The 21,145-nt window shown below is 33.3% G+C and overlaps 1 protein-coding gene and 1 long non-coding RNA gene across 7 annotated transcripts in view; one reads left to right on the top strand and one right to left on the bottom strand.

The window, feature by feature from the left end:
* The window catches only part of LOC125049347 (protein tramtrack, beta isoform), a 357,718-nt gene that overhangs the window by 292,825 nt on the left and 43,748 nt on the right, over positions 1-21,145 (top strand). Inside the window, exon 5 of one of the 6 annotated variants that reach the window (XM_047648560.1) lies at positions 9,018-9,477. The exons of the other annotated variants lie outside the window; for them this stretch is intronic. Coding sequence (XP_047504516.1) covers positions 9,018-9,232 — 215 coding nt within the window. The 3' untranslated portion in view covers positions 9,233-9,477. Of the gene's footprint in view, positions 1-9,017; positions 9,478-21,145 lie in introns of those variants that run through there. 6 annotated transcript variants of the gene reach the window in all.
* Positions 13,390-14,484, bottom strand: LOC125049356. The gene is made up of 2 exons (XR_007116996.1): positions 14,306-14,484; positions 13,390-14,222 (listed from the first exon to the last, which is right to left on the bottom strand). It is a non-coding gene; the product is annotated as an uncharacterized LOC125049356 (long non-coding RNA).

Here is a 21,145-nt window from a genome sequence, read left to right as displayed (position 1 = left end):
CAATTGGACTTACCAAAGATACTCCGTCTGCAGAGGCTACAATCATTGCTATGACGTCATACCCGGAAACGCAGTAACGAAATTATTCTGACAGGTGACAGCTAAGGCTCGAGTGAGTCAGTGGTAAGACGGCTCGAAGTTCCTCCGTTTACATTTGAGGGATTGTTCACCATCCATTCACCACACTACGGTGTGAATTAACTTATATTATTTTTTCAGTTAGATTCACGCGAAAACAGAATGGGAGAGTCACCGCAATTTTGGAAGGATTCACGTACTATTTGGCCTCTGAAAGGGACACAGTTACCATATGGAGGTGTTCTATTGGAAAGAAGTGTAAATCTCGATTTACATATATGAACAATAGGATAGTTAGATCCAACATACATCACATGCATTCTGCTCCCCGATTTTTGATACGAAATGATGTCTTATACAAAATGTGAACCAATTTTCGTGAAACCAATTAGTTATTTCTGATCGAAAGCAGTGTTAGATTTTTTTATTCTTCTTTTTTTTTATTTACTTAAAAATCGCAAGCTTAAAATAATTATGCTTTATAATAATTCTTCCTATCCCGAATCTTGGCACATACGAGGGATGTTCAATAAATAGTGGCAATGCCTAACATTACATTCTCCTTCTTTAGAAAAAAAAGGATTTCAAGGCGCTAATTAAATATTTAATTTGGCGACCGGTAGATAGTACCGGTGACCTCAGAGCTGGTGCTTCCCTCGCTCAACGAATAAGTATCGCAATACAGCTAGGAAATGTGGCCAGCGTTAAAGGTACACTGCCACAGGGACCAAACTTTTTAAATAATTTTCTTTTTATTAATTTTCAATTATTTTTTATTATTAGCAACGTAATGTTAAGAAATTGTAAATACTATATATTTGATATAAAAATAAAATTAGAAAATTATATTATATAGTGCCAAATAGAATAATAATAAAAAGCAATAAATTTTCTTTTGTTTTTTAAAAACAGAAGTCATTTGTTTGCGTCGTGTCAAAACGTGTTCTTAAAAATGGATAAATTGTAATTCGCGCGGTAACAAAATATCTCTGCTTGTATAATGTTACTACGGAGCTAGTAAATCAAGGAGCTGGCAAATGAGGTCAAGCGAGGAAGCATTTCCATTAACAACGAACCCAGAACGGAATGTCCTACATGAGTAGTGACTGATCTAACGATTAAAGAAGTTGAAAACATGGTCTTGGCGGATCGTCGTGTGTTTTGTTTTATAGTAGAAGAAATTTAGTTTACTAAAGTAAATGTCCATACCCAACTTTTTTGGTATAAAAAAGGTTCAGTGCATGGGAAACCTAGAATGCTTTCTGACGCGAAACAAACGGGACTGAGAATTTCACAAAGCTGTTTGGGTTTGTTACAAAATCTTTACCGATTTATAACTGAAAAAACAACCCATGACATAGAAGAGACCGTCACCTCCAGCTCGGAAGAAATTTTAGGTGATCCCATCGAGTGCGAGTTGCGAATTGCATTCAAGAAACAAATTAAGGCATCGAATTAATGGAACATCTTCCATATTCGTCGGACCTAGCTCCTAGTGGTAATTACTTATTTACGCGGTTAAAGGCTCTCAGGGGCTATACATCTGTTGATGATGACGCAGTTGGGATCAGGAAGATATCTTTTTAAAGGATTTTAGCTTTTAAAAGTTACACGATGTAGAAATATGAAATTCGGAATACGGAGGGAAACATTAAATAAAAGCTTACTGTATATCATATACTCATTATCACTTTTTATTGAACACTCCTAGTAAATTGCAAATGGCAAGATTTTAAATATAATCGTTAAGCTTAGGAAGCGAAGGAAATGAGAAGTTATGTTTAATTAAATTTTAATTTATATTATTTAGTTATCGCTCATTTTGATTAATTTTGTTAATAAAAGTATTTTATCGCCTTCATTTACTGTAATATATACGGAATAGTTCGAAGCTTTTATGAATATTATAAGATTCCCTAAACTTTGTGTTACTTGTTGAAATAAATATTTTTATGAATATTATAAATATTATTATTATTATTATTTTCAAGAATATCGTACAAAAATGTTATGATGGTTCAATCTAAAGTTCGCATATTCTGCCACACATAATGTCATACAATTTAATGGTATTTGTCAAGCCACTATACTTCCTGGTACATACTTATTTCCGGAAGGGGTATATTATATAAGTAATAATGCAGTTTGTAAAATGTAAAATCCCGTTGGCATATTCTTCCTCATAGTATATATAATAATAATAAAATCTTTATTAATGACGAATAGGTTGTGACTAAATGTATCGCTAGTCCCATCACTAGGGTACCAATGTGTTGTGGGTAACTACATAACAATTAGTCAGTGGTACATGTTTAAAATAGTATTTTTTAAGAAAGAAAAAATAGTTTTAGGGTTTGTAACACTAAAACTATTTTTGGAACACAAGTCGTATGAGTATGCGTGAATGTGTGTGTGTGTGTGTATGTATTTGAGAGTTGTTATAATTTTCTGTAAAATATACATATGTTATTTGTATACGTTCAAACTCTAACTCAAAGTAACTTTATTCATATAGTACACTTATGAACGTCACAAGAAAATGTTTAATTAATTCTAAATTTTCATTTCCTATATTCTTTGAACGTATCCACATTATAATATTTCTTCCAGATTACAAGGACTACAGATCGGAACTTACATATATAACAATACACATAATACATATAGCTTTCATTTGTCAATATAAAAAAAGATTACCATGGGCATACAAATATACAAAGTCAAATTGTGAATACTGATCTGTCAAATATTTTAGCTACTGCCTTCAAATGAATTATTATTCCCCAGATAAAAGCCAGATATATCAAATTGTGCTCTGCCTTTGATGCTGTGATGAAGACTAATGAACACTTCGAGTTGAAGAAAGGAAGATTTAGGTTATCCAGTAAAGTTAACTTAAGGTATAAATTGTATATAATTTAACTATAGTTGTGTATATAGAAAGAACCTACATTACATGCACAACAAATCTGGCAACGACAAATTAGTGATCTTACAAGGAATTAACACTGTATTTAAGGTTTATAGTTGTACCTGTTTATAAGTTATATGTAATGTATAAAGTATGTATTGTGTAAATCGTAATACGTAAAAGTAATGGCACTAGAACTATAGTAATTTAAGTTAACAAGGTAGGTAATAAGTGTTTTTCTTTTACAGGTAATACAGACTCATACAAGTAAGGATTAGCAATTAATTTTAGCAGATTTCACACATAAATTCGCATTAAAACAGTAAGCATTTTTACTATATTTAATGTGTTTTTTTTATATATAAACAAATTGGGTTGTGTTATAATATCCACGATATAAATATAGAGATGGCTTTGGTTTTGTAATAGATTTAGTTTAGAACTATGTACCAAAATAATGTATGATTTTTTATCAAGCGGCTTATTAATATCGCTAATATATTTATTTATACATACTTATACTTTACCGAAGGCAAGTTTAGCCAAAGGCTATACGTTCTGTTATATCCTTAGTATGTATGCTATATTGCTAACCTTTGTCTTTCTACTACGCTAGGAAATCGGGAGTTGAAAGAGAGAAGGTTAACTATACCAAGCGGGAGCAGATGCAGTCGATACTCAGTCCTTAGCCGTTCTGTTTTCGTAACTTCTAAACATAAATCATTTTCTAAAAGAGCATTTTAGGTCTATATTATTTATGTATTTATTTTCCTTGTTTCCTATTTTTACAGTAACAAAATACTAATAGAATAGAAAACTAAACTAAAAACATAATATAAACAAAACAAGTAAAAACTTAAAACCTACAACTTTTTATAACTAATTATAAATAATGCAATTCCGTCTCACCAACAATAATATTTAGGGTGCGCAAGACACGCATAAATGGTGCTTCTCCAATGGGCACACGCAGCCCCAGGCTCTCCAACAATTCCGCATTATTTATTTTACCTCTAAGGAACTTAAAAAAATATAAAGTGATAGTAAGGTCCCTCCTTACCTCTAACTTGTTGTATCCAACCATACCTACCCAAGACAAACAAAGTTGGATACGTTACTGGGTAAAATGGGTACACTCCATATAACCTCATGTAAATATATCTCGTAAATTTATTCTGAATACGCTCCTCCATTTTTATTTCTTGTGGGTCCGTACATTACGTACACGTATTACGTATTACGTACGTGTAGTACGGCCCGTATATTAGTTCGTTTCTAATTGGTCAACACGTGTAATCCAATCACAAACACGCAATCGGTTTTACCAATGATAATCAAACGAAACACTCCATCGACTTTTGTTTAAAATTATCACAAGGACCTCATTATAGAACAATTGTTTTATTTCAGGTTTTCAATACGTTACATCTCAAAGGGGCTACCCACTAATAATGCAGCGAGGATATACCTATTCATTGTGGACCACGTTGAAGTCAGGTAACACAATTTGGCGCTGTTCCACCCATCACTGTCGTGGATGCAAGTCAAGAATATTCATGGATAAAGACGAAATTATATATCGTATGAAGGGCTTTCATACACATGACCCAATATTTAAGTCAGAAACTTAATACGGAGGAGGCGCAATTTTTTTTTATTCAAATGACTATGGTATGGTCTACTTGTAATAATTCTGCAAAAATATCAGAGGGATTAAATATATTTTAATTACACCCAACATAATCATAAAATTAAGTAAGTTGTTGTAAAACAGCTAAGGCTTGTTACACAATATCAATAATAGATACAATACATACTTATACCATGGAATCACCAAATAATATTACATTGACGGAAAAATAACATTTTTTATATAAAAAATTCAGTGAAGAGCATGAATTGAGAACAAAATCAGAAAATATTGTTCAAGATCTACAGAGAAGAATTGAAACAGGATCTAAAAAATTAATAACTCAAAGAACTGCTGAACCGGACATTAATCAAGTCCCAATAAACTCTCCCCGACGCCTCATAAGCGCTCATTATAGTACAGATGAGGAAGAGTTAGCGAGAGAAACGGAGTGGATACGTGTAAAATCCAGGTAGAAAAGGAAATTAAATCTGTCGCCCAAAGTGGCAGAAGCAAAATCCACTGTAAGAAAACTAAACTTACATAAACCACCTCCAATAATAATAGGTGAAATAAAAAAACTATCAAGACATTTATGACCTTTTGTCAAAAGAGATTGAAAATAACCATTTTTCTATAAAAATTACAAATGGCCAGTGGTGAAATAATCGCTGCTGATGGCGAAACATATAGAAAACTTATTGAAATACTGTCACGAAACAAACTATGGCATTCCTATGAGAATAAGCAAAAGAGACCAATACGCGTCATGGCAAAAAGTTGCACTCTACATGTGAACCTGACCGTATAATGAATGATTTAAAACAGTGTTAAAAATTATTAACGTTGTTGATGAAATAAGCTACCCAAAAAAGGAGCCGCTCAATATACAAACTAGGAGTGGAAGTTCATCCCTTAAAATCCAGCAAGCTTATACCGCAGTATAAACAGTGCCAAGCGTATGGGCATACTCAAACCTACTGTGCAAAAGAAGCCAGGTGTGTGAAGTGCACAGGTAAACACTTAACAAAAGACTGCTTGAAGCCTTTAAATAATAACCGATGTGCTTACACTGCGGAGGAACACATCCTGCAAGCTACAGAGGGTGTACCGTTGCAAAAGAAATGCAAGCAATTAAAAATAATAAACATATCAAACCAACGGTAACCAGTAAATTACATAAATCTAGCCAAACAGGTCAACACAAGCCAGTGGTGCAACCCAAGCAAACAGAGAGCACATCTGTTAGTAACCAGACCAGTCCTACGCATGCGGAATTGGTATTGAAGTCAAAAAAGTCGGAACAAAACGATAACAAAGATACAAAACTGGACCTAATACTTAACTGCTAAGAAGCTATCCACAAAAGAATATGTCTTTTAGAACAAAATAATATAAGCAATAAAAATGCTACATTTAATGCCCAAAAATTACCAATATTCTAAAAATTATGGCCTTCTTAAACACAAACAAGAGCTAAGAGTTGTTCTTGACAGTGAAGACATAAAGGTTTCAGAACAGGGTTCTTCGGGACATTGCCATTGCACCATGGTATATTAAAAATGAAAGTATCCACAAGGATCTTCCTAAAGACGGCGGTACGGTTTGCCTTAACTCACTTAAACAGGCTACATAGCCATGTGAATGCTGAGGCAATAAACTTCTTGATACAACAGGAATAAAACGCCTAAAGAGAACTAATTCTAGTGTAGAAAATATAAGTGCGAGTGCGAAATCTCGGACACACGAACATAGTGTCAAAACATTATAGAACACTAAGACTGTTAATGAACATTACCTTAGTTTAAGCTATTCACTAGTATTGTAGAAAATTCAGTCAACATAATATTACATAATTATTGTATAGGCTAGAACAGACTGTAATTCATGTAAAGTCGCACTCTTTTTTTGTGAACTTTATAATTATAAAAAGAGCATTAGCAAGAGCAGATATCTTAGACAAAACTAATAATTAATATATAATTATAAGTATTTAATAAAATAACAAACTAATCCCAGTTTGGTTTGTTAGAACCTTATAAATGTGTGATAGTCCCACTAACCAAAGACGTATGGTAATATCTCTCATTGAACAACATTATATTAAAATTATGGCTGTTTAAACACGTAACTTATCAACAGCTGATTTTGGCCTTCCATCACACACCCCGAAGCCGATTTATATCAATGAGGGGTTAACAAAGGCCAATCGCTTACTTTATGGTAAGCTACGAGAGAAATGCAAGGAACACCGTTGGAGATTTGTTTGGACGAAGGAGGGTCATGTGTTTGCTGTTGTGCTAGGCAGACAGAAACCACTAAGATAAATTTATTTCGTACTGAAGCCGACATTCTACGTGTGCTTGGGAGTATCCCTAAAGTATCTGATAGATGTGGCTAGGATTAATGCTAGTGTGTCTTTCTTTTATTTAATATTGTATACTGTCTAAACTTTGCCATCGGTAATTGTTTCTGGTAAAGATGTGTCTGTTGTGGTTGTATTCAACTTGATTTATTGGTTTTTTGGTATGCATAAACTTATATACTTAAGTCATAGCCTAATTTACTTACATTTACATATTTATATATTCAGTACCTAGGGCCTACACCACATAGCCTAAATATTATTAATTTATTTAAAATATTGTTTATGTATATGTTTTTACTATTGTGCATCCCAGAATCTTACATTTATGTAACAATTTATTCAGCTTCTGAAAACACCTCCATGTACAAATTTTCTATCTTATTTCTTTCTTATAATTATATATCAAATTTGGGTTTTCATAGTTATTACTGCGGGGGAGTTATTTATTTATTGCATATTTTATTTTTTTTATATCAAGTAACTTGAACGAGCATGAAAACTTACTTATAGGTTTTTTTTATCGTTGGGCACCCGGCATGATGAATTGCGTGTCATATTTGATCGCCATCTGCCGGATATCTCTTTGCAATCAACGAGACTTGGCTTAGGGATGGGCAGGAGGCTCGTGCACCGACAATACCAGGATACACTTTTCGCCAAAGGCCCCGGTCCCCTGACGTTCGTAGCAAGGGGGTGGCGTTGGTTTCTATGTCAAGTGTGGTAAAAAGTCATCATACCCGTGGCTTACCAGTAATGTCCGGCATATGATGGAGTTGTAAAATGTTGAACATCAAAAGTTCCGCAGAACTAGCCTGGATGTTCATCTTGAATCGTATAAACAATTAAAAAGATTGGTTAATTGCTTTCTTCGACTACAACATTATTCATAATAAAAAAAACTAAGTTACTTTGGAAAAATCTAAAAAAGAATATCTTCCCTGACTTTGCACGTACTGATCTACCCTGGTACCTATGTGATGCTGATGAGATGGATAAGCATTTCTTAGATATCCCAGGAGATAATATTGTAAACCCTTCCGATCTCGCATACTTTGATGACAATCGATTCAGCGAACGAACTTTTACTTTCGAACCTGTTAGAGCATTACGTCGGAAAGCTTATTTTGGACATCTAGACGAATGCACAGAGCGCTGACGGAATTAATAGGGATATGTTTATTTTAACGCTTCCTTATACTCTAAAGATTATAACAGCCATAATAAACAAATCTCTTTTAACCTACACCTTTCCATCACAATGGAAGATAGCCCTTGTTCGGCCAATTCCTAAAATACAAAATCCAATAGAACTCAAAGATTTAAGACCGATCAGCATTCTCAGCATTCAAAGGTATGGAGGAAGGAGGGCCTTTCAAAGATCCTGGAACGAGTAGTTTACAACCAAGTCATCAAGCATTGCTAGGCCTGTAACATACTACCTGCATTTCAGTCAGGTTTAGAAAACTCCGCAGTACCACTACTGCATTGCTTGATGTAGTGGATAACTTGATCTTAGCTCAAGACGAAGGCAATCCGTCCTCGCTCTTCTTGACTTCCCTAGAGCTTTTGCATGTATCAATCTTCCTCTTCCTATTTCTAAGCTGCGTTTCTATGGGTTTGACATATCTACTTCGTGGTTTAGTAGTTATCTCGAGCATCGATATCAGAGGGTGTGTCTTTTGGGAAGTGATGGGATCCGTGTTTCATCGTCTTTGGGCCTTCTCGACAGAGGAGTTCCTCGCGGATCTATTTTGGGATTCTATTTTGGATAGCTACATTACTAGGCAAAATGGGTACACTCCATAATATTAATCTCGTGTAAATGTATTCTGAATACGCTCCACAACTAGAGAATATTTGTTTTCTTGTAGGGCCCATATAATAGTTAGATTCTTATTGGTCAACACATGTAATCTAATAACAAACACGCAATCGGTTTGACCAATGACAATCAAACGAAACACTCCATCGTCTTTTGTTTAAAATTATCACACGGACCTCATTATAGAATTACAATTGTTTTATTTCAGATTTTCATTACATAACATCTCAAAAGGGTAACCCACTAATAATGCACCGAGGATACACCTATTCATTGAAGACCACGTTGAAGACAGGTTACACAATTTGGCGCTGTTCCACCCATCACTGTCGTGGATGCAAGTCACGAATATACATGGATAAAGACGAAATTATATATCATATAACGGGCTATCATACACATGACTCAACATTTAAGTCATAAACTTAATACGGAGGAGGCGTAATTTGTTATAATATGAGAGAGATTAAATATATTTTAATTACACACAACATAATCATTAAAAAAAATGCTTGATTATCATTAGACAAAACTAAGGATTAAAAGTTTAGTTTGTTAGAACCTTTTAAATGTGTGATAGTCCCACTAACAAAAGACGGTATTGTAATATCTATCATGGAACAACATTATATTTAAATAATGGCTGTTTAATATATACTATTCGGAATTACTGTAGTTTTTTTTTTATTCCAAATATTTACGTAAATAAAACACAATTAAATATTTAAAATTTATTGATCCGTTTTATTTACAATAATTGTTGTTTTTTGTTTTCACTTGTATTTTATATAGAGAGATTAAGTTTATATGGAATCGTAGATATCGATTGGATCTTGGCTCCAGGTGTCCTCGAGGAGTATTTGAGGAAGATCATTGCGGTTATGAGAATACATCTGTAAACAAAATAACTTTTATTTATAAATTAGTCGAAGTCCCTCAGCGCCATATAGTCTGTTTAACTGAATAAATACTTGCCGCAACAAATCTAAATATTATATTATTGATTACTGATATGATTTCTGTATCTGTTTCATGATCATTTATCAATCTAATAGGCAAGTAGGTGAGCTGCCTCCTGTGCCTGACATACGCCGTCGACGTTTTTAATCTAAGGCAAGCCGTTTTCGAATTTCGGAAGCGAATGTTAAATGCCCACACATAAAGTTCATTGGTGCACGCACAGCCGGGGATCGAACCTACGAACTCAGGGATAAGAGTCGCACGCTGAAGCCACTAGCCGACACTGCTCACTTGCCGCAATTAGTGGCATAAAAGCCGAGATATAACTTATTCAGAATATTAAGACCAATGATTATGCGATGTTCCTAGTGTCTCACAAGAATACATCAGTTATGTGCAATTTATATCAGTCATCAAAATTGGTTTAGAAGTTTAGTGAAATATAAAGAATAGCCCCTCATAAACGTACTATATGCCTCTATAGTATATATTAAAACTATCAGAAAACTGAACCGGCAAATGATTAGGAATATGAAACAGCAAACGTATATAATATATATAACTTACCTTGGCATTAAACCCCCTCTTCCTTCTTAAGTAGTTGAAGCAGCAAGTTCTAAAGTATCTAGTACCGCAGGCTGGTGCGCACTCGTCACCACAGGACTGGCAATTTAGAGCCACCGCCCACATGGTCACCACTATTAAAAGGTTTCACTAATTAATTACTTATAAAGATTATTTTTGTGATGTATGGAAAATTTTCTATTTTTACTTATTTCAGTTTCATTTAAACTTTATATACTAAACATAATAAATTTGTGGAAATCAATTTGACTTTAAAATTCCCATGTTAGAAATATGCAAATGTGTATATTTAGTGCATCGAACTCATTCACTTAAAATCAAATTAAAACTTTGTTCAATATTTTATGTTAAATATCATTTTGTATATAAAATCTCACCACATAGAATCAAAAATACAATAACCAGTTTGGACATTTTAAACCGATAACAGAAAGGCAGATGGAGGATTGAAAACAGCTGATCGAATGATGGGAAATAGAAAAGAAATCCCTTTTTATATTGCAAGATTCACGTAGGTGCCTTGAGAACTGTTTGCGTATTGTTTTACAGAACATGTGAATATCATTTGATAACCTATATTCGCTCTATCAAACTAAAGCGTTTCGCTTTTAATGGCAGTGTGTGTGAAGAGTGCTTGACACGTTCTCTTGCAAACAAACCTAATAATAAAACTAAATCAGCCCCACGATTTACACAGATACGACAGACCAGCCTTGCGATTCTGTAACTCACTTTTCGAAGTCACACAGCGGTTTTCGCAGCGGCGGTCGCGCTCAAATCAGTCGTGAAGCAGTCATTTTATGATTTGGCATTCTAATAAGGAGTAAGGAGTAAATCTTGTAATTTATTGTTCATCAAATTTAGTTTTATTATTAGGCTTACAGAAACTTACTACTTACTATTAGGAGTTACAGAATCGCACGCCAGAACACTTAATAATTATTTCGATTATTTTAAGGAAAAGTCGAAATCTTTACGAAAACAAATGGACACCTGCTGCTATTAATGGATGGTGCATTCTATACAGTTCATTCTAAAAAGACTTTAGAAGGGAAGACCAAAGTGCGTTGGTCGTGCCGGAAGAGGAATAGTGGTTGTAAAGCTTCTCTGTATACTATAGATGGTAAACTTTCATCATCAGCAACTGATAACCATAATCACGTATTAGAAAATCCCGCAATTTTCAGTAAAAATATGCTAAAATTTCACTAGTACCATTTGATATCCGAGGTGGAAACGTGCACATCTCTCACATGGCCTTGGAGTTGTGAGTTATGACCGCCCCTGATACCACCCTAGTCCGAGGTGTATAAAAATAATAATGGTATATACACATATGACGCTATTATGTTGTGTTGCACATAAATGTATATTTATATGTAAAACCTTCAGGTAAAGGCCTAGTCTGTATGCCATAAACAAAGCAAAAAGTTATATTAACAATTAAAATAGTGTAAAACAGAACTTCAATTATATATTTGTAATTAAACTGTAATATTAGTATAATTCTATAATTGTAAAGTTGATGTATAATTAAATAAAAAATTGATTTCATAATTTTTGTTTTAATTTCCATGATATAAAATCCACTATAAATTTTACCCTGATAATAAGATACAAAAAATCAGTACAATAAACAGACTTTAACCACAGAACAGTTTAGTAATGCTGTAGTTCTACTACATCAGCGCATTTACAAGGAAAATTTAAGAATAAAATCTATATTTTAATTACCAGTATGTAATTTAATTACTTATATAATTAATACGATTTTTGTTCGAAAAACTGAATCTGACCAGAATAACATATAACTTTTAAATCCCGTGAATTCTAATGATCTTTACTGCTACAAACCCGAAGTTTCGGACTGTTCTTAGAAAGCGTACTCATCCTAGAGTAAATAACCAAAACAAAAAAATCCTCAAAGCTTAACTTAGGTTCTAACTTATAATAATGTTACGTGTAAATTTATTGCAGCATATATGATACACTCCAAGCGTGGCAATCCTATTGTTGTCTACAGTGGGTACAGATATTCCCTGAAGCACACAAAGGACAACTATGGCGTTCTCATTCGAAGGTGGCAATGCTCCACCCATACCAACAGAGGCTGCTTATCATCCATCATGACAAACGATCATGTCATTGTTCATATGAAAAACGAACACAATCACCCGCCATCTAGGAAAACCGCTAAAGACTTGATATCTTTTAGAATTGAAGTGAAAAGCGATCTTCAAGTTATGTAGATCAAAAATTTTAATATTAAAGCATTTTCAATGAGGAAATAGATTTCCTACGCCAGTACTTGGTAACTGGGAAATGGGTTCGGGTGGTATTTAGGGTTTGTATTGGGCGATCCTAAAACGATCTGCGCTAAGATAATAAAAGAACTATTATTAAAATATATATTTAAATTGGATAGTGTCAGTATTGCTATCGTAATTATTATTTATTAGTAGATTTCCATATTATGGAATAGAAAAATAATGTAAAAGCGTCTACACACGGCCCTAAAATCATTGGCATCGGGACAATTGAATTAGTCTACGATTTGCCTACACACGAGGCAATGTAGGGTTCCCCACCACTTACCCGATATTGCCTCCGATTTTAGGGCCGTGTGTAGACGCTTTAAAGAAATCTAGATAAAAAAATTTACTTAAGGCCCTCCCAAACATTTTCTGTTTCGAAGTCTGTGTTTATAGCTTTATTAATTATAATTGCCTAGCAAAGTGAGGATATATATAAGGGTAAATAAGATTGTAAGAAGTAATCGTTCTACTCCTTTCTTGTATGTAATGTATATTTTAAATGTAGATATTGATTACACTATTTATTATTTTATTAATATTTATAATTCTACTGGCGATTGAAACATAGTACAACTAGTTTTTATGTATTAATTAGATTTGTATATAAAACGTGTAATATGTTTCATGGCAAACATTGACAAATCTTGCCATCTTTAAAAAACTTTACTTCGATGGAATAATTCAAAGTTTTTGTATTGTGTGATAAATAAAATATATACCTATCTAATAACAATTTTATTTGTCAAAAGTTGAATAGGATATATAACTTTATATCACTAGGGAGTCTCAGTGTTGTCACTAGATAACAATTACTCAGTTGTACATGGAACATGGTTACAACAGTTTCTTGAGAAAAGGTAGGTTTACCGTTACAACTAGTTAAACACAAGTCTTATAAGACATTAAGTAGTTGTGAGTGTGTGAATGGGTGTGTGTGCGCATGTATTTGAGAGTGTAGCTAAGAGTTGTTATAAGCGTGCGCTGTGTTAGTTTTGGCACCTCAGAGTCATTTCAAGGTACGTAGTAAGGTCTCTGTTGATTAGAAATCTGCTTTATTCTGATTTGTGAGTTTATATCTGGATAGTTTGATCTTATACTCAAAATCTCAGATCTTATACAACAATCGTATATATTATATTATTTTCTAACTGGTCCATTTTTTTTGAAACTCAATATTATCTCTGTGTAACTTTGTTCTATTTATCTTTTCACTTTCTTTCTTTCCCTTAAACTACGAGTAGATACTTCAGAGGGAGTTAGTGTTGCAGATGGAGTCATTCGTAGGATTTCTGGTAATAGTGATGGACCCGGCGTGTTTAAAAGTAGCATAATTTTCTTCGTCCTTCTTCTTTTATTTGCTTCTTGCCACTTTCGCTTTTTCTTTCGGTGCTCTTGCATGCTCATGTCAGCCACTAGCTTCTTACGAGCATGGTATCTTTCCAAATCCTTACGCCTTGTTTCAGCTGCCTTCTCAGGGTAATTTTTTCGTTTCTCCCGATAACGCCGCTGTCTTTCAGCTGGTGTTAATCTCTCCTTTTTTGCCATGGTGGTATCTGGAAAAAGGAAATAAGTAATAAGTACTTTAACATACGAGAAGATAGAAATTATTTGTAATACTTTCCGTAGGAATAATTACCGTAATAACTAGTGTATCTATTTCAGTTTATCTCGGATTCAGCATAACTAAAACATAAGAACATCGTTTGTTCTACCCATCCATCACGTACTTTACGTGACGGAATGGTCACAAAAAACATGTGGCAGAGTTGTCATGTGACGGAGGGGTAAAAGTTTGTTGCAAAGTCGATAACATAATAATTACTATTACATGATATATATTAATTATCCTAATATTTTGTTTAGCTGTGTACCTCAGCTTGCGTATCCAAACAGCAAAAATCGCGGATTTACTACTTTCTAACGTACTTTTGACAATGAAATTATTCAATACATTCGTTAATTAATCCTGCACAGTCATTTTGTGTATAGTACAGTGCATGTTGTAATACAATTAAGAAAAAATAATGTTAATTTCCTTAATTTTTTTTTCACGTTGATATTCCAGATCCAATATAAATTATAATTTACGCCAATCATTACGCCATGAAGCATGGCGTAATGATTGGCGTAAATTCATTCATACATTCATATGTTACACATATGTCTAATCTGGCAGCTGCTGCTAAGGAGGCCGACAGAAATCTTAGCATACATGTATTTAACTAAATTAGCATACTTCTCCGCCACAACATCTCGTTTTCGTACTCAAATAAAATATTCCTTTAGATTTTTAAATTGACAATTAACTCTGATGTTGTGAATTTATAAGCTATAACGATGAAAACGGCCATTTATTTATTGCACACCAACACATAATATAATATAATTAATGGTTACCACAGAGCTGGTGCTTTCCTCGCTCAAAGAATACGTATCGCAATACAGCTAGGAAATGCTGACGTTAAAGATACGCTGCCACAGGGACCAAAGTTTTTAAATGTCTATTTATTTTTATCAATTATCAATTTTTAATTATTATTACTATGTAGGTTAATATTGTTAATACTGTATATTTGTGTGTTGGAAAGTATTATTTAACATAAACATTTCTTTTAGTAAACTATTTTGAGGATGGATTAAAGCGTATAAGCTACCAAGGGTTCGTCTACCGAGAAATTGAGCAAGACTACTGGCGTTGTATTGACAAATATTGCCGCGCAGCTGCCTATACGAAAAATGGTCAAATTCTTATGCTGAGTCACTACCACATCTGCAAACGCCGTGGTCGTGGTAGGCTTAACCGGTAATCGTAATTCGAAGTTGTATGGGTATGACACTGGCATATGACATAATATTTTCACGTGACTACGTGACAATTTCCAAAGAATTTGGATGGAGACAGTCTTCTTGCGTCTTTGTTTATGGTTCTAAGTCCAAGGTGTCTATTAATTTTATATTTTTTTTTAATCTAGGCTAAATATCAATTTATACATTCGTGGTGTATTTTATGTTTATATTGACTGTATAATAAATATTTCTAAAAATGTTTTAATTTTATTATTTATCTCCGTCATTTTCATTTTTATTATACATTGACTCTCTATTTGATAGAGATAGGAGGAGATAGGAACATAGTTGTGTACTAACCTCTTCATAATACATGCGAAATAATTATTAGATACTAGCAAACTCGGCGAACTCCGTTTCGCCACCAGATGGCTTCGTTTTATGTATCATTTCGTTTGGTAATCCCGCTTTTTTGTTGAAATTTTTCCTGAATTTTCTTTGCTATAAACCTCACGGAGCCCGAGACCTTTCCAACGCATGCAAAACCGTGGAAATCGGTTCGTGCGTTCTGGAGTTATAGCGTCAGGAAGGAAAACCCGACTTATTTTTATATAGTAGATTGTTTATTTTTGAAAGTTCAAAAAATAATTATTACATTCAAACATGTTTTATTAACTCATTTCGTATTTTAATTTATCGTACAAGAACACGCCCAGTTTTCCCCAGTTTCTGAAAGCACTGTTAACGTTCTGATTAAAATAATTAATTTAATTAAGACGTGGAAACGATTCGCTCAAGACGTTAATAATTAATAGATGGATAAACTTACAAAATATTTATGGCATCTTAGTCCATCATAGATAATTATCTCCAGAGGAATTCCTGCAATTTAATCTAAATTTTATGCAACTACAAACTGCACTGTAATTCGTCAGGTTACTCAGACTGGTACTGACATTCAATTGGGATCGACACATAATGACGTCATAGGTCTACAAATCTGCCCCCTTAGGCCCAGAACACACGGTGAAACGCAACTGCAACGAAACCCCTTTGAAATTATTGATTTGACCAGTTTCAACCATTTTTCACACACCCTGCAACCACAATCATTTCGGTTTTCATTGAGAACAGACGTCTGCAAAATGAGTTCTTCGAGTGACGAAGAAAAGCAAGGATACTTTTCCAATTCTAACTTGCAGTTGCGTTTCACCGTGTGTTCTGGGCCTTACTATGCAACTTCATATAGCAACAGCGCTTCTGATCCCGACATTCTTGTATACAAGAGAGCCGTAGTAGTGGTAGTACGTAATACGCTGATGTCGTTCGGGGTAAATGTCGAATTGTGAATTAAGGGTAAAAACCCTTCGAATGGTTATGAACGTTGTTACACTTAATTATTTCATTATCATATGTTATTATTGACGCTCGACAGTTACGATGTTGAAGTGAACACTGCCATCTGACCTTTGGCCCAGTCGACCGATGGATCCGAAATTTATATCCAGAAAGCATTAAGATTTTTCCAGTCTTGTCTATGATTAGTTCTAAAAAATACAAAAAAAATGTACATACGTAAAATATCATTATTATCCTTTTCTAATTAAGCCTTTTGGCTTTGCAATAATTTTATAAAACACTAGCTGGCGAACATCGTACCGCCTAACAGTCGATTCTTTATTTTTTTTTAATACTTACTCTGCTATTCGGGACACCGGTCTAGCTAAGATAAAAAAAAGAAAGTTGATAAGACAAATACATTATGTCAAAAAATAAAAATTTACCTTCCCGGAACCCCTCCACTAACACTTGAACTTTATGATATGGTATTAAAGTTCAATAGACTTTTAAGTATTATTACGAATATTATGTATGGGAATATAAGAAAAGTGTTGTTTTTAGACTTTTTCACTCAATTTTTTTAATTTTTCTCTCCGTAAGAACCATCCTCGTACTTCAAAGAATATTATAAAAAAATAATTGGCCAAATCGGTCAAGCCGTTTTCATGTTATGTCGTGACAACGGAAAACGGGTTTCATTTTTATATATATAGATATGGCACTCTGAAAATTAAAATAGCGAAAGCGATTCTAAAATGCTTGTATGCAATTTCAGATATCAGTTCTCTTATCATCCGTAATGCTAATGTATTCGCTGTATAAAACTGAACATTGAAGGTCTCTGTCTATCTATCTTAGCTATCGCTATTGGGAGTTCGCTATGACAAATCGTTTAGATAGTTCAGTCATAGTGTAAAGAAAATTGCGTATTAATTTAGCTTTTTAGAAAAAGAAGTCTTCCGGTTTCAGCTTGAGACACGCAAAATTCAATTTATATAAGGATCTTAGAAAAACATATATATATTAAAATATTATTTATTATTATAATACAACAGTTCCTTAACAATATTGGAATGTTTGATTACATAATTGTTTATTTACGACGAATTTTCTTGTTACACATTTTAAGTAACCTAAAATAATTACTAAAACATCTTTGGGGTATAACCAATCTAGTAATCGAAGCAAACAAAATAACTGAAAACAAATTTAATCACTGTTTTATCTCATCATATTGCACTGGTCAAACAGAACAATATCAAATCTCGTTGTCTTTGTCGATAGAATAGGGATGATAGCAGGTAAAAAAATACATAGTACAAAATAGTTCGACAGAATTGACCTGCCACTTGGAGATATTGACAAAGTTCTCAGTATGTACATCTCTTTCTTTTCTTATTCCTATAAGAATATAGGTAATAGAAACGAGCCTACGAGGCATAAGGTTTCCTCGCAGACCATGGACACCAATTTTAGTGGGTGCGATGGCATCCTTTGAGGGAGGAGTATAATCTTTTTTAGTTCGCAAAAGAAAGTCTCTCTCAACACAAGTGAGTCAGAAAGAGACAAATGAATGCTAAAGATAAAACAGTGTTAGACTAATTCACTCGTTTCATTTGGGTTTCTTGAAGGTTTCGTGTGTATGAACATTGTATAGTTTTATAATAGCATCGTTGACCGTCGTTAATTTCGCTTTACACCCCTTATCGCTCTTGTTGCAAACCCAGTGGCTCTCTTGTCTCTGGTTTATATGTTTTGAACGCTTCTTGAATCTATATTCTCCTAGTACAATGATGGCGTTGCCTTGACGTGACCAGGTGTATCGCGGAACTGTACCTGAAAGAAAAAAATCTATGAACAAATAGTTTTAAATATTTATCTATAACTTAATCTAATTGTCATAAATTTTAGAAAAGATAGCTTGTAACATATACTGTAGATATGGCATTGTATATGATGTGGTGAACTTTAATAAATAAATGAGTGACGACGTATAATATGCGATTACAATCAGTACGGTGACGTCATAACATATGCGTATTCAAGTGCTGTATAGTATTTTGACATCAGCCCCTGACAGCTACAGTCCGGTCATTGCTAACCGCTCTTTAAGTTGAAGAGGACACCTTCCTCTACATAGGTTATTTCATTAAATTGTTATAAATAAACGCTATGGACGTCTTGTGTATTTCTCTGGCCAACTTGCCGACTGTATAGATGAAAATATTTACTAAAAAAAGGCCCATTTAATAATGTTATTTTCTTTATATATATAGCTATAAAAATTAATATGTATTTATTTATTGTAACATATTTACAATAGTGGCTCTAATCTAATGCCCGATTATTTAACTTAAGAATTACTCAACTGTTAACTTGTGGTTCATTAAAAGTTAATTATTACAAAAGACTGTCATCGTGACAGTTAACAATGTCATATTATTTATGAATTAAATTAACTCGCATCACCACAAATAGTTTGGTTTACTCGTAATAAATAAGAGGTAAATTTGTCGAATTATTTTATTTTATCACATGTTAAGCACAAAGGATTTTTCTAAAAAGCATTGGATTCATAACTCCCTGTAGAAATTTCTAAATAGGTCTTAATTTATCGCCACTTAAACCGCAATGGCTATTGGAAGTTACAGTTAAACTGAGGATACATCCAATGTGTTTGTTTTTTTATTATATAGAAATGTATCTGTTTTGTTTCCCAAATAAAAAAAACTATCTATGTCTTCAAATTCTTCCGACTCCGTTCCGAAGCGCTATGATTATGCAAAGCTTTAGCATAAAATATCACATCGTCTCCGCACGTTTTTACAATCGCCTTGCAATATTTTTTCGTTACACAGCCCCAATTAATAAACGATTTAGTAACATGTTTTTGATGGTATGTGTACCCTTGAAACCATAGAAGCTTTTTGCCTTTTTGAGACGTTGTAAAGCTTGCCTTTTGAAAGCCTGTAAAATAATGAGGTATGCAGAAATGAGATGGTTAAACGAACAATGGCGACAAATGTTATGTTTCAACGATCAAGAGCGTCCAATCGCGGATACGTCAATAGCCGATACTAAACTATATTGCTCATTAGGACTCAGTTTTTTGTTCATATACAAATAGTAACTTCATATACAAAGACAATTTCTTACTTAGAAATATATTATATGAAACTAAAGTTAGCATAACATTGATTTAGATGTCGTAATTAGTCACACAGCAAAATACATAGCTACAAAATCATATGACTAGATTAAAACTACGTATGATTCTCAAATAAAAGATTTAAAAAAAATATTAACTTTAAATAATAAATGAATAATACTGTAAACCAGTTTTTCCCTACGTGGCGCCCACCCCCCGCAGGCGGGGGGCAATTTGATTGTTAGAGGGGGCTATTCGATTATTTATTAAAATTATTTGGAATTTCAATTTAAGTTTATCATTATGTTTTGAAATTTACTTACTGTTTCATTAACAAAATCCTAGTAATTCTTCCTAAAACCTATCATTTAAATGTCTTAAGTGAACAATATTTTTCTTTTTAAATATACAAATTGTATGTTACATAGGGGGGCATAAGAAATTTAAAAAGGCTAAGGTAAGGGGCACAAAAAAGGTTGGGCAACACTGCTGTAAACTTTTTCCAGATGCACGGTATGAAACTTGTTTTTGACATACACTAAGAGTCGAGACTTAGCTCTACGTATGACATTGTGTCAAAACGTATTAGATTTGACATATACAGGAGTCAGTTTGTCTCGACTCTGACTATTTTAAGACTAAGTGAGACAATATAATAGATGCCATATCTGATTTAAATTAATATCATTGTGACATTTTATTTATACCATAAGTCTTATTATGAAGAACAATATAGTAAGTAGTAGTAGTAATAGTTATTATTTTAAAACGACTAAAAATTAAAACCGAATAAAGTAATCAATTAGAGTAGCTGCTCCGTTCGACGATCTGTCGAGCATAATTATTAGAATTTGCATCGAGACAGCGAGGCTTATTTCATACATTTCCAATTCTACACAATTCTACAATTCCAATTAATACAAATAATTAGAAAAAATATTCGATTTTGACGTTTGTTCTTTTTGTTATGTTAATCTTCGTGTACTGTACCTTCCAAATCAATTTTTATGTGGTATCAAACTCAATCTGCAGTTACAATTTGGAATCTTTAATCATTAATAATTTAATAATTGAAACATTGGTAAGCCGTATAAACTTTACACAGACAATTCTCTATACTACCTTAAATCTAGAAAAATTACCCTAATTTTAATATGATAGGCACTTGCACATTGCTAAGCTAACTACAATTTTATTAAT

This window comes from Pieris napi, chromosome 5 (assembly GCF_905475465.1).
Source record: "Pieris napi chromosome 5, ilPieNapi1.2, whole genome shotgun sequence".
Classification (NCBI taxonomy): domain Eukaryota; kingdom Metazoa; phylum Arthropoda; class Insecta; order Lepidoptera; family Pieridae; genus Pieris; species Pieris napi.
Note: the sequence above shows the minus strand (reverse complement) of the source record. Positions and strands in the feature narration are given on the sequence as shown.